The sequence below is a fragment of the Panonychus citri genome, unplaced genomic scaffold (assembly GCF_014898815.1).
Source record: "Panonychus citri isolate SS breed McGregor unplaced genomic scaffold, ASM1489881v1 Contig00143, whole genome shotgun sequence".
NCBI classification, from domain to species: domain Eukaryota; kingdom Metazoa; phylum Arthropoda; class Arachnida; order Trombidiformes; family Tetranychidae; genus Panonychus; species Panonychus citri.
In genome coordinates, this window is record NW_026515548.1 from 194433 (window position 1) to 207618 (window position 13186).

The 13186-nt window shown below is 30.7% G+C and overlaps 1 protein-coding gene and 2 long non-coding RNA genes across 5 annotated transcripts; 1 reads left to right on the plus strand and 2 right to left on the minus strand.

Moving 5' to 3' along the window:
• Positions 1–944: 944 nt before the first annotated feature.
• Positions 945–8400, plus strand: LOC128396090 (uncharacterized). Of its 2 annotated transcripts, none has more exons than XM_053356615.1 (8): positions 945–1548; positions 3034–3286; positions 4168–4277; positions 5103–5198; positions 5259–5366; positions 6318–6453; positions 6775–6889; positions 7629–8400. In XM_053356615.1, the coding sequence occupies exons 1-8, from the start codon at positions 1303–1305 to the stop codon at positions 7984–7986; spliced, it is 1422 nt and encodes a 473-aa protein (XP_053212590.1). In that variant the 5' UTR covers positions 945–1302; the 3' UTR covers positions 7987–8400. The 2 variants fall into 2 exon arrangements, with proteins under 2 accessions (XP_053212590.1, XP_053212589.1); XM_053356614.1 differs by lacking the exon at positions 945–1548 and adding an exon at positions 2233–2816.
• LOC128396092 (uncharacterized) lies at positions 6412–7749 on the minus strand. 2 transcript variants are annotated; one of them, XR_008326763.1, is made up of 4 exons: positions 7608–7749; positions 7103–7534; positions 6655–7002; positions 6412–6550 (listed from the first exon to the last, which is right to left on the minus strand). It is a non-coding gene; the product is annotated as an uncharacterized LOC128396092 (long non-coding RNA). The 2 variants fall into 2 exon arrangements; XR_008326762.1 differs by having other exon boundaries at positions 6655–7534.
• A 96-nt stretch (positions 8401–8496) lies between the features above and the next one.
• Positions 8497–10175, minus strand: LOC128396093 (uncharacterized). The gene is made up of 3 exons (XR_008326764.1): positions 9477–10175; positions 8969–9345; positions 8497–8885 (listed from the first exon to the last, which is right to left on the minus strand). It is a non-coding gene; the product is annotated as an uncharacterized LOC128396093 (long non-coding RNA).
• Positions 10176–13186: the final 3011 nt, after the last annotated feature.

Consider the following 13186-nt stretch of genomic DNA (forward strand, 5'->3'; position numbering starts at 1 on the left):
CAATAATAGTCAATTCAATCATAGCGGTGAAATTGAAACAGAATTATCAATTAATCAACAGAGTTGATTATAAATTTCACCAAGTTTGGTTGATATTGATTATTATTAGAATTATAATAATTATCATCATTAAAATATTAATGTTTATCGTGATTATTTGGGCATAAAGAAATCAAATGAAGAAAATCATTTGGTTAAATTGTTCCCATTTATTACCTACAAACTGTGTTGATTTCACTTATAATTAACACAGTTTCTAGCCTGATTAATATACAATTAAAATGAATATTCGTCATTTTGGTTTAGATGTGATTGATTTGATTTCGATGATTATGATTAACCAGACGAATTAAATTGTCACCACAATGGATTAGGTGTTAGTCTTATTAGTAATTACAGATGAGGATGAGGAAGAGGAGGTGAGTGGGAGTGGGAGTGGGCTTAGTGATAGAGATGATTAAAAGGTATGATGAGATGAATCGGATGAAAACATAATCATCACGCAAGAAGAAAAACTATTTACCTGGAAGAGAAAAGTTGATCACGAAAAGAAACCAAAGGAAGATGAATTCATGGAAATGTAATGAACCGAGGAAATTGTATCAATAAGAATCAAAGAAACTGAAACAAAAGACTTAACAATGTTTCTAATTATCCGATTTGATTAACACTTATAGTCCGAATCAAGTAGCTTGATTATCATTTAAATTACCACAATCACCTCATTTCTGATCACATTGATTAACTTAATCATTAGCACTTTGAGTCCTCCTCTCACCTCCGCCTCTTTGACTCTCAGATGAACCTGTTGATATGAATGAATATTAATGTTTGCGATTATTAGTTGATCAAAATATCATCAATTCTGTTGTCAACCAATCAAACTTTTCATCACTTCTCATCTTGACTCCTACAAAATTAACTTATTTTCATACATTAACCATGATTAGATTTCAATTTATATGTTGATTGTTAGGAAACAAAATTGGTGAAACATGAATTGTATTCAGAATCAATTGTGCTTTATTTCATCTTTAATATTATCACTTTAAATTCATCATGTTGATTTGATCCACTTTTGACCCTCCAACTCCTTTAATCTAAATTAAATTTTAAATCAGTCACATCAAAATCTAAATCAACCTCATCATCTGATGATATCAATGTAATAAAAGTTTCCAATTTAATGATAACTTTGTGTGTTTCATGTGAAAATAAACTCACCTTGATTGGGTTTTAATTCACTGATGATAATTATTAATTAAACTTTTTTCAATTCATTGTTACAATTCAAAGTTAATCATGGACATTCAACATAAAGTACCAATAGTAAATCAACCAATGTTTTATTACTCTAGATTAGGACGTACCTTTAATTACAATCGTTCATCTGATAACCAACTAATCATTTCACCAGCAATCAACCAACAAATCAACACTGATGTTGATAATAGTTGCAAATCAAAAGGATCATCTTTAATAGCAACAATTACCAAAATGTGCAATTTCAAATTAATTAAACTTCATCAGAGTCGATGCATTGAATTGGTAAGTATTAACAATTAACTTGGACAACATGATTGGATTGTCATTAATACTAATTATTGAAAAGCATAAACTGCAACAATTAAACTGATCAAATAATCACATAAGAAAATCTCTTCATCAATCTCTTAATCAAATCATGGATTTGACCCCAAATAATTTGTTTAATTGTAAAAATTAGTTAATCATCCATTACGTTGTCTAAAAACTAACCCAACAATTTGTTTATTGATATTAAATAATAATCATGATTAATAGTAAATTGATATTGTTTACCAATCTAAATAATAATAATAATCAATCAAATTATTGAATGCGAAAAAAACAAACATTGTTTAACCTTTAATCTTAACAATCAACAACAATCAGTAAAACCCTGAATGGATTGGACATCACAATTAAAGTAAAGTTAGTTGATTTCATTACAACAATTAACTTTTGATTGACTTTACCAATAATAACAATGAACAGCAAAGATTCAGGGTCAATATGTAAGATGAGTAGATGATGATGACGAAAGAAGATGAATCAAAATAACGGTAAATTCAGTTTTCCGCCTCTTCAGCGTTCGCTCCTCCTCTCCCCACCCTCAACCACCTCAAGTGCCCTTGTTATGATTTTTGCTCAACTCAGGCCTCGATATTGTTACTTAACTTTTCATCTTCAATTCGCTCTGAATCATTGATCATCTTCTTAATCCAGTTGTTAACTTTTTTAACCGTGAAAACTTTTTACTCTTAATTGTTTATCTTTTTTTCATTCATCATGTTGTTTCAAATGAAAAGTTGTTCATATTCATCTCATTGCAACAAAACCATAACTTAATTTGTTTAATAGAAAATAATTATTATCACCCAACTTACTGTTTATTCATCGTTTCTTAATTGTTATTTATTAGTTTGCAATCATTAATCCAATCGTGGATTAATGATCAGATTCATTTGATTATATCCAATCTTTGTATTATGGTGAAACCGTTAATTGAGTCTCTTTGGTCATTTTGTGAAAATAATGTTAATTGTTACCGATTAAAAATGACATCTCCAACTACTCATTTCACCAATTTACCTGATTCTCAACAAAACAATCAACAACAATCACCAAATCACCACCAACATAATCAAACTAACTTTGTTGATCGATTCAACAGTTATTGTTGTCCTTCCTATCCAATCAATCATTTCCACCAAAATCATTCATCAGCTAATTGTTGTAATGATAGTCTTCAAATCGCTACAATTAAATCAAGAATATGGAGATCACTTTCAATGGTATGTTGTCTGATTAATTAATTACAGTGGTAACTGGTTAAATTGGACATCGACTGATTGATCAGCAATTACTTAATTCTACTGTTTTTCTCATTAAATCTCTAAAATTAATGAATAGATGTTATTAATTATTTGGATTGTGAACAATTTGCATGTCAAACAATCAAAATTCGAGCTCAAACTTTAATTTTTCTCTTTTACTCTTAATTAACTACAGGGTCTTTCGTTTTTTGCTCTCATCTTATTAATGAGTAAATTTTATGATGTAAATAGAGAAGTAAATTATCTTAAATATATATCAAATAATTGGTTATCATCTTCATCTTCATCTTCATCATCATCAGCTGGTGCTCTTCACAGAATCAACAACAATCAAACATCAACTTCAACAATTGTACCAAATGAATTACAATTAAATTCAGCTAATCATCAGATTGAGATTCTGAAGCAAGATTTGGCCATACTCATAGGTAAGTTTTACTCACTTTTCTGTCCTAATTAAATTTAAATTGTAGTTTTAATCAACCTAATTGTCACTCAACAATTGTCACATAAACATAAACAATGAAGCCCAAATCAGTTAATTAATAGCAAACAATCAAAATTTTCTGATTCTTTACTTTTTTGTCTAATCTTTTTTTTTGTTTTTAGTTAAGTTTCAAGGTTAATTGTTACAATTAAAATTCAGACTATGATGATCTCGATATAGTGACAGTGATAACAATGTAACAATTGAGTTTAGATGATCAAGTGACAATCAAATGAAAGTCAGAAAATACAATATACTAAATTAGGTCGATATAAATGTTTTATTTTCTGATTTCCATTGAGAGTTAATCACAATTAAATTGTCTAACTTACTAACTTTCGCTAATTTATTTCTTATTTTTGATTGATCATCTTCATCACCATTTAATAATCATCTTTATCATATCTCGATTTTTTTTCTAAATTTTCACCATCAAAATCAGTAACAAACCAACGAACCAAATCAACTGATTGTAATCAACAAACTTTCAGTAGTTTGTTGTTCAATCAACCTTTACAATCAGTTAAATTACATTTTTACGTTTTGATTATAATCTCATTTTTATTTTCTCATGTAAACAACAATTAATACCAAATTACTTTCAGTTCGTTGATAAACTGACTAATTAGTTGGTGTTGATAATGATCATCATTAACTACGAGCTAATTAAGTTTCTGAGATTCCGATAGAAAACAAATCATTTAAATCAAACCATTAAAATCAATCAAAATCATGCAATCAACTGATTGGGATGATGTCAATCTTATTAGACTAATTTGACATATACTAATCAACGCTTAACTACCATGCAATTAATTACAGGTGAACTATGGTCATCAAGAACTACTTTGCTATTAAGTGTTATTTTTGTAATTGTTTACATATTAAGTTGGATTTGGATGTCGTATACAGTTCAGGAAGATCACACATCAGTAAGTAATCAACTAATTGCTCTTTGTTTACAACCAAAATTAATCAAGTAACAATTTCATCCTACTTTAATCCGAACTCACCCCAACAGATTCATAGTATAACTTTAAGTTGATTTAATTGTTATCATTGTATTTCGAGCGTATTTCTTACAATCAGTTGATTTGCTTTTTTGTACTCCATCAATCAGTATCATTGGAGATCTTAATATTAACTCATAATAGTTTTGAATGTTACCAGTACAACAATAGATAAACAGTAACAATAACTTAAGAATAGATTGTAACAATTAAAGTTTTTTCTTCCTCATCACTCACACAGAGAAAGCGATTCTAATTGTAAACATGTTATAAGTGAAAAGTGTTGAAGTTTCAACGTGTTAACTCAACGCATGTAACAATCAGCGAGTTAATTAACTAAATAGTAACGATAAAGATTAGTCCAAGTTCAAACTGTTTTCCATAACTTTTCAGATTCTGATGGTTTCTCACAATTTAGTAAACTCTAAATTGTTGCCATTCATCATCTTCAATTCATATTATTCATTATCATTTAATATAAACTTGATTTATAATAATTTCCTCATTTTGTCAATAGCAATTGTCAATCATTGAAAGTTTACTGAATCAAATTTACATTGCAAATTTGAATCAATTTTTGATTGGATTGAAAAATGAAATTAAATTTAAATATAGTTTCCAAATAATCAAGATAAGTAGTAACAATTATAATTTAGGTTGCAATTATTTCAATACAATCATTCATGATTGAATTTTGATTTTTCCATCATTTTCATTGATGACAATTTGCTGATTGTTTGATTACAGAAAGATATATCGGTTAAGACGATCTTATTATTGACTGTATTTGCGGTTGTTGATATCGCTGCTTCGGCTGGATTTGTGTTGGTCCGCATCGTCATGGTAAGTTTAATTCTGCAAATGTATTGATTGTATTTTAATCGAAACTTTCAAAATCATTAGTATGCACTGAGAAATCGCAACTTTCCAATGGAAATGAGACTTCCGTTCGTTCCTGGTGAACATAATCAGTTAACTGCTTTTGTGGCTCTTCGATTAACAACACTCAAGGTAAGATTGCGATTGATGGTTTGTGTAATTTGTATTGGTCAGTTTCTTTCAGGATCAGTTGATCGCAGTTCAGATTTAGAGTTCAGAGTTTGATTTGTTTTGAGACAATTGATGAATAGTTTCGAGTGATGAAACTTTACTCGACTTTACGTAATCAAAATGTCCTTAATATTCAGCAGCCTACAAGAAAATATCATTATGATGATTACCATGTTGATAAATGATGTTGATTTTGGATTAAGACCTTGACATGGCATTAAATTAATCCACGGATAATGTTAATCAAGATCCATAATCTTATATAATTGTATCGTTAACAAATTATATTGATTATGAGATCCAAAAATGACATCGAGTGAATCATTAATTGCAATGTCTAATAACAATGATTAAAACTATGAATTAACATTTTCTCCGACAAATAAACACGCAATTAAATGTAAAACAAAACATTTAGACGATTGATTCAACTACTAATTATTGGATTTACTTGTAATCTGTCATCTGGTAATTTGGTAATTTGGTAATATCGATTCTGTTTTTCATGATTGTTGGGTGGAAATTTTTGTCGATCTATATTGATGGCACCATCATTTATAATCCATACAATTAACAAATCTGATGAATTAAATGGGCTTGATTGATATGAAATAATATTTCGCCATGAAGGTTAATTGTCATGTTAAAATTGGATTAAACTTTTCCATTTATATTCCTGATTCTTGCTATGTAGCTACTGAGTCTTAATCAATGATTGCTTGATTGCTTTACTTGTTTAGGTTTTTTCTTTTGTCCTCTTTTGTTTATTTGGCGATTATACAGAAAAAACCGGAATAATTCAATTGTTTCGATGCATAAACTGACGTTGATTGCACCATTTCCTCCTTATTGACTGTTCTTTTGTCTTTATTTTGTATCTCCTCCTCTTTTCCCAATTTTTCCGATGTAAAGTCAAGTTCAGGTACAACTGATATATTCGTGGTGATTATTATTGGCATATTAACACTGCTAAGATTGTACAGCGTCATGTGTGCTGTTTCCTTTTACAACAAAGCGAGGAAAAGTGATCCAAGTTATTACAATAAAAGTAAGTCCATGATTGTGATTCCAAAAAAAGTATCAACATTAAACGTCACCATCGATTATCATTGTCGATTTATCATTTGATAGAAACAAACTGGAGTCTGGAAAATAATAGGAAAATAATTGTATTAGTGACCAGGGAATATCATGCAAATGTTGGAGATAAAAGAACAATTAGTTTTGCATGGTAACAATGAATTAATACCTTGAATCTTTTTCCCAAATGAGTGAGAAGCAAAAAGGCTTCAGTAATTTACAGTGAGAAGAAAAAACTGAAATTTCTACATGTTACATCATCTTGTTTCTCTTCCATTGAAATCCACAGAGCCAATGACCGTACTAGAGAGCATAAACTCGGGACGGCAACAGCCTCATCCACCTCATCCACCTCCGCCAATCCCTGACACAAATGGTTTCCTGCCAAGAGTATCAAACGTTTTGTAAGTAGATGGTGAGATTAGGATACGTTTAATTGCTCATTATCAGTAGATGGAATTAAATTGAAAACCGGGTTGACGAGTGAGAATTAATTACTTTTCCAGAGAAAGTTGATCTGAAATGTGATAAAACTGAATTAGTATCCAAAGGCTTGGTTATCACAATCATCAGCTTAAAAGTTGATAAAATTCTGGTGGAAGTCAAATGAAAATTACCAAGCAATTTAATAGGAAAAAGCGACAAAACGATAGTTTGATTACTTTGATTGTTATCAGCAAACCAAGTGTTGTTGTAGTAGCATTAGTTTAATCACATAATCGCTTATCCTTCCCCTCATTCTGGTTTATATTTTCATCAGAATATATCGGGTAAATTGTTCATTGTTTCCATGAAAACGAGTATGAGAACAGGTCAAAAAGGGTTACAGTTGAATAGTACGTAGAAATCATTGGTAAACGGAAATGCAATTCAACTGAATTTTCATGTTAACTTGTGATTCAAACAAAAGGTAATAAGAGTTGGTCGTTATTTGTTCTGATGATTGGTAATAAACATTCAACTTTTATGCCTTTTCTCAAATGGTTGTAAATTGTAGTTAATTTCTTTAATCCACTCGTCACCAAATAATTGCCAAAGAAGCATGAGTTCTGTGATAGTTCAAGAGGAATAGTGAATTTGGATTAGTTTTGAGCTTTAAACTTGATCATTTTTGTAACTTACTTTGTTTGTTTATTTCCACAGATCCAAATCTCAATCTAATTCAAGTTTGAAGGAGCGAATTGAAGTGAATCGTCGATTCTCAGTAACAGGATCAACCATGAGTGAAGAAGAAATCAATCGAGAATTAAAGATCCAAGCAGCCGACATGTCACCTTTGATGCAAAGGTCTGCGGTTGAAAGTGCACTCCAAGCACTGCGATTGTACAACACGGAGAAACATATCGCTGAAAGTATTAAGCAAGATTTTGATCGCATCTTTGAACCAACTTGGCACTGTATTGTCGGTCGAAATTGGGGAAGTTGTGTGACCCACACCAAAAAGTGTTACGTCCGAATGATTTGCAGAGACTTGACGATCCTTTTGTATAAATCAACCTGATTTATTTTCCACATTCAATATTATTGGTCATCAGCTTTTTCTTTCTCACATGAAATGTTTTCACTCCGATTCTTTAACCACTTTTTTCTTAAAACTTGTCATAATATTTACTACCTTTCATTATTCAATGTAACTGACCTGTCACATTGGTAAATAATTGCGTAGTAACATGTTAGGGATGGAAAGTATCATCACTGAACAAGAGAAACTTGTAAATCCCCTTTGAGTCCATTGGCTCCATAATCGAATCTCATTTCCTTTTTTGAACCTTTTGTTGGAACTCTCTTCGAATTTATTGCTGCCGTTGAATATTGTTCGATGGTCTTAAATACTAAGAGCTATTGATCTTCTTGATTCACGTAGTTGACTGTGAAAGAGAAAAGGAGAAAGTTTCAAATGAATGGATTACTTGAACTGATCAGTCCCTCATCTTTCAATATCTTGAGAAATGATTCTCGTGATTAATTGATAATTAAAGTTGCAGAACGACTTGAGAGAAAATACTTGCCTTTTTTTTCTTGTGTCGTTTTTGTTAAAATTTTTTCTTTTTCTGGTTATTTCTTCCTCTTCACAATATTTTGCTTTTATCACAATTTCAAATTGACCAGACTGGTTATCCTTAGCTTCAAATGCGATGGTCAGTTTATCGATCATGTTGTAAAAGCCATTCCATCAGAGATCTGATTGTTATCGTTGTTGTTCAACAGTTGGAACATCAAAAAAAAAGATACAAAAAGATTGACAACATGAAGAACAATCGCTTCTGGTGAATTTGCTGTTCTTTTTTCTCTCTTCAAATCACCAGGTAAGATTTTCTTTTTCTTTAAAACGGTCGCCATTTTGTTGTATCTTCGGTAAAAATCAGCATATAAATAGACGACTAACAAGCAACCGGATATCTGATTGATAAAAAGATTAGTGGAAGATAAAGAAAAAATTTAGAATAAAGAAAAAAAATGTGAAAAAGGAAAGAAACACGTACAGAAATGTAGCTAGAATTTGGCTTGAAGCATTAAATTTATGGCTCCAAGAATTAAAATACCAGGTAAATAGAAAGCACAAAAATAACCGTTTTGTTTACTTGTGAGTTAACCTGGAAAAAGTGAAGAATAATAAAGTAGGCGGTGGTAAAGACTCGATGGTGATGATGATCAATCCAACATGAATGAGAATGGCGCTTATTTATCAGGGTGAAGGTGAAGGAGAAACAAATTATCCTCTCAAGTACCCGAACGAGATTCATACACCGGTTTGATTGAGAAACGTTTCCCTCCTCCAACAGCATCTCCACCCAATCATTTCCTGGGTTGATGGTGGAGCAAAAAAAAGCTTTTCATGAGTAGAAAAACAGTTTAGAATCTGCGAGAAAAGAGAAGCGATCATTAAACAATTCAAGTGGATTAAAGATACAGAATAAAACAAGAAAAAACGATCAGTAGAAAAAGAAAAACAATAGAGAAAAAAACGAATGTAAAAAATTGGCAACTTACTGTCAATAGTTAATCGCGTAACCATCATGAAGAAAGTGTCACTGCGATTGTTGTGTTTGGAACAACAAAGAATCGGAAATTTTTTGTTTCTCTTGAAAAAAGAATCACAATTAACAATGAGGAAGAAAATTAAAAGGAGAAAAAAGCCCGATGAACATCAGAGGATCAGAAAGAAATTGGAAAATAAACTCAGCTGATTAGAGAATGAGAGAGACGAGAAAGAGAAAAGAGAAAGAGAAACAGTTTGATTAGAAAGAGAAGAAAGAAAAGAGTAGGTCAAGGTGATTGTTTGGTTTTCTTTTTATTCTGACATCATTTTTATCTTTCGTTTTTCGCATTCATCTTCATCTTTTTCTTATTCTCATCTCACTCTTCCTTTTACATTCAATTTTCTTCTTCCTTCTTTTCTCCAATCATTCTAATTCTCTCATTTCTTCTCATCATCATTTCTTCCTAAAATTGTTGCTTCCTTTTTTCCTCTTTCTTTTCTTCCACAAGGTCACTTATTGTTCCTTTCGGAGCCATTTTTAAGTTTTATGTAATTTCTCGTGAACGTGAAAACCTGATGATAGAAGTTGTTAATGTACGTGTCATGATGATTCTCTCTCTCTCTCTCCTTGGCTACTTCATCCATCATGAAAGATGGAACAAGATAAATGTCTCTTTAACATGTAGATCGAATAGAGAAGCAAAAAGTAGATCATTGATATTCCGCATCTTTTCATGGAAACGAGAAGAATATCTGATTATTTAGAATGACCCACGAAGAGAAGAGAATATTGTTTTCGTATTCTGACAGAAATTTTCTTATTTCGAACGAGTCAATCATCTTAATCACCAGGATCAGAATCAAGTGAATCTCAGAAACTTGGAGATGAATCAAAACATAACCATTCAGTTTACGTGTTGCAATTATATCACTTCGAGTGATCAATTGGATGATGAAAGAAAAGGGATGAAGATTAAGAGACTCGAAAGGCGATGGCCAAAAGTGATAATCCATTTGTCGAGATTAATCAGTTTTTTCATTTTCTACTTGAATCAAAGGCGAAACTTTTCATCAATCTCACTCATTGCTTATTGTTAATCGTGTGGATACTGACAAAGCTAATTAAGGAAATAATTGGATCAATGTCATCGAGGATTGAATTGTAATCAAGATCAACAAATAATCTGGTGCATCCAATAAATAACATTGGATCACAATTAATGACAAGACCTTTGGTTATCAATTGGGGGAACAAGTTAATCAAAATTAAAATTAAGGAAAAGCTCAATTACTGGCGATGTTAATCTTACCTTAATTGTTGCCATCGATCTACAATTAGACATGACAATCTATTTTGATGGATCTCTCTCTCTCTCTCTCTCTCCACCACCTTTACTTATCATTATGGACTTTTACTGAATCACTCAAGACACACACTCACACAACTACCAACAATTAATTGATTGCTCTCGTTAATTGACAGTTACAATACAAGGCGAATGTGTTTGTTTCCACTTCCCTATTAACAAAATTTACTTTTACTTTCATGATGATTATTATTATTATCATCATCATGATCATCGCCATTATAATAAATGCATAATAATTTGATTTAAATTGACTTCACATTGAGAAACCTTGTAACAATTAAACCTTGAACCCAATTTCCTTTTCAGTAATCAACAGTTATTTGAACAACAGAAAACAATTTACAATCTTATCTTTCTGATTGTCAATGATGATGATGATGCTCGTGATAAACAATCAACAACAATTAATCAATTGCTCCCAGTATTTACCAAAAACTGGTCAGCTAAATCTTCAATCATCAAGTAACAAATTGCAGATCAATTGTCAACATTCACTAATTGTTACATCATTTAAAGTTAACCTTTAATTGTAAATCAAAATGGGAATGAAAAAGTTTACACAATTAACATTTTCACACTCAACAATCAGCAACTGAGACGCAAATGACAATACAAACCGTTAATAATTAGACGACTAAAGAAAAAAAAAACAAAAGTTGCGAGTTAATTACAATAATTAAAAGTAATCAATGTTAATACTCAGTTTTATCAGAACAACAATTACAATTGGCAAAACTGTTAATTAGCTGGTGAAAAAATGGCTCAACAATTAAAGCGAACAGGATTAAAATTAAGTGTGGAAACAAAAGTAACTATAAACTGGACATTGTTTTTAATTGTTCATTGAAACAATTAAAAATGTCACACAATTAAGATGGAGTTGGACAGATTTAGAATGTCGATCGGTTCGGACAACAACAATTAATCAAACTAATTACTGGTACGAAATGATTTGAAATAACTGACAACCGACAATCAAATAACAATTAACTATTGAAAGCCCATGAAAATTAAATAATATCCACAATATAAATGGTTCATCAACACGGAAGCAGATTAATCAAGCAAAAGTTGCCAAATCCTAATTATTGGGTAATTACAGTAAAGTTAATCATTATCAAGATAAATCAAGAGTTAATAATACATGTGAAGTTTATTTGTTCATCAAGGATAAATGATGATGATAATTTAAAACACACAACAATTTAATCAGCTCACAATTGTGATAGTAAAATAAGTGCATCTTGATTGTGATTTTTTCTTCTAATATTTTTGAATCATTTAAGTCATGGTCAAGGGGAAAGAGAGATGATTAAGATGATAATAATGATGATGAGGATGATAATAAGCAACTGAAAAGGACCAACCCCGAATACAGTAGTTAGTTAATTGTAATTGATGTTGGCCACAAGGTTATTGGATAATAGCTTTGTAATAGCAGCAAGAAAACAACAACAACAACAACAACTATCAATTAGAATGAAAGTTTTCATCTAATGCGAAAAACTTTTCAAACATCAACCCTTTTTAAATGTTTCTCGAAGCTCTTCCCACATCATTTTATCGGTTAAACCCACTAACTAATACTATTAATTGGTTAATTAAGTTTCTACGATCAAATTATCACAGTCAAAGGTCAATTCATCCACTTGGGTGTCCATCAAATGAATCGGGAAGATGAGGAGGATAAAAGCGCTTCAGGCTTTCATGGTGATGGAAAGAGTTACATGAGATGTTCATTAATCAAAAGCACTTTTTTAGTTTTGGTAGAAAAAAAAAAAACAAAAGCTTGAGCACAAAAATCGCTGGAAATGAGTGAAGATGATGAATAGATGAGTAGATTGATCGCAAATCATTTTAATGAAAATAATCAAATTAATTTAGAAAATCTCATTATTCGCAGTTCTCATGATGCAATTACAACTTTTTTCTTGTTAATCTTTTTCTTTTCATCTTTCATTTTGTATATTCTTTCAATCAGTTTGGAAATTTGATTCTTAGTTATCATGAAACTTGACTTTCGAATTCGATAACTTGATTTTCTGTTCGTAAGAGATGAGATCAGTTCTAAAGACGGAAAATCAAGTGATGAGGAAAGAAAAAACTTCCATTTTTATCGTATGAAAACTGAATCATTATCGTGATTATCATCATGATTAACAACAATCATGTAGATGTTTTTGCTTGTGGGATGTTGATTATTTCAATTGCCTTTTGACTGTCACTAATATCAAATAATTTCCCATTCACTTTCATTGGATAAATGTGTTCACAAGGTAAACTAGATTCTGATTATTATTTCATGTTAACTCTAATTCAGAAAAAAATTTATCACAATTAAAATTGAATCA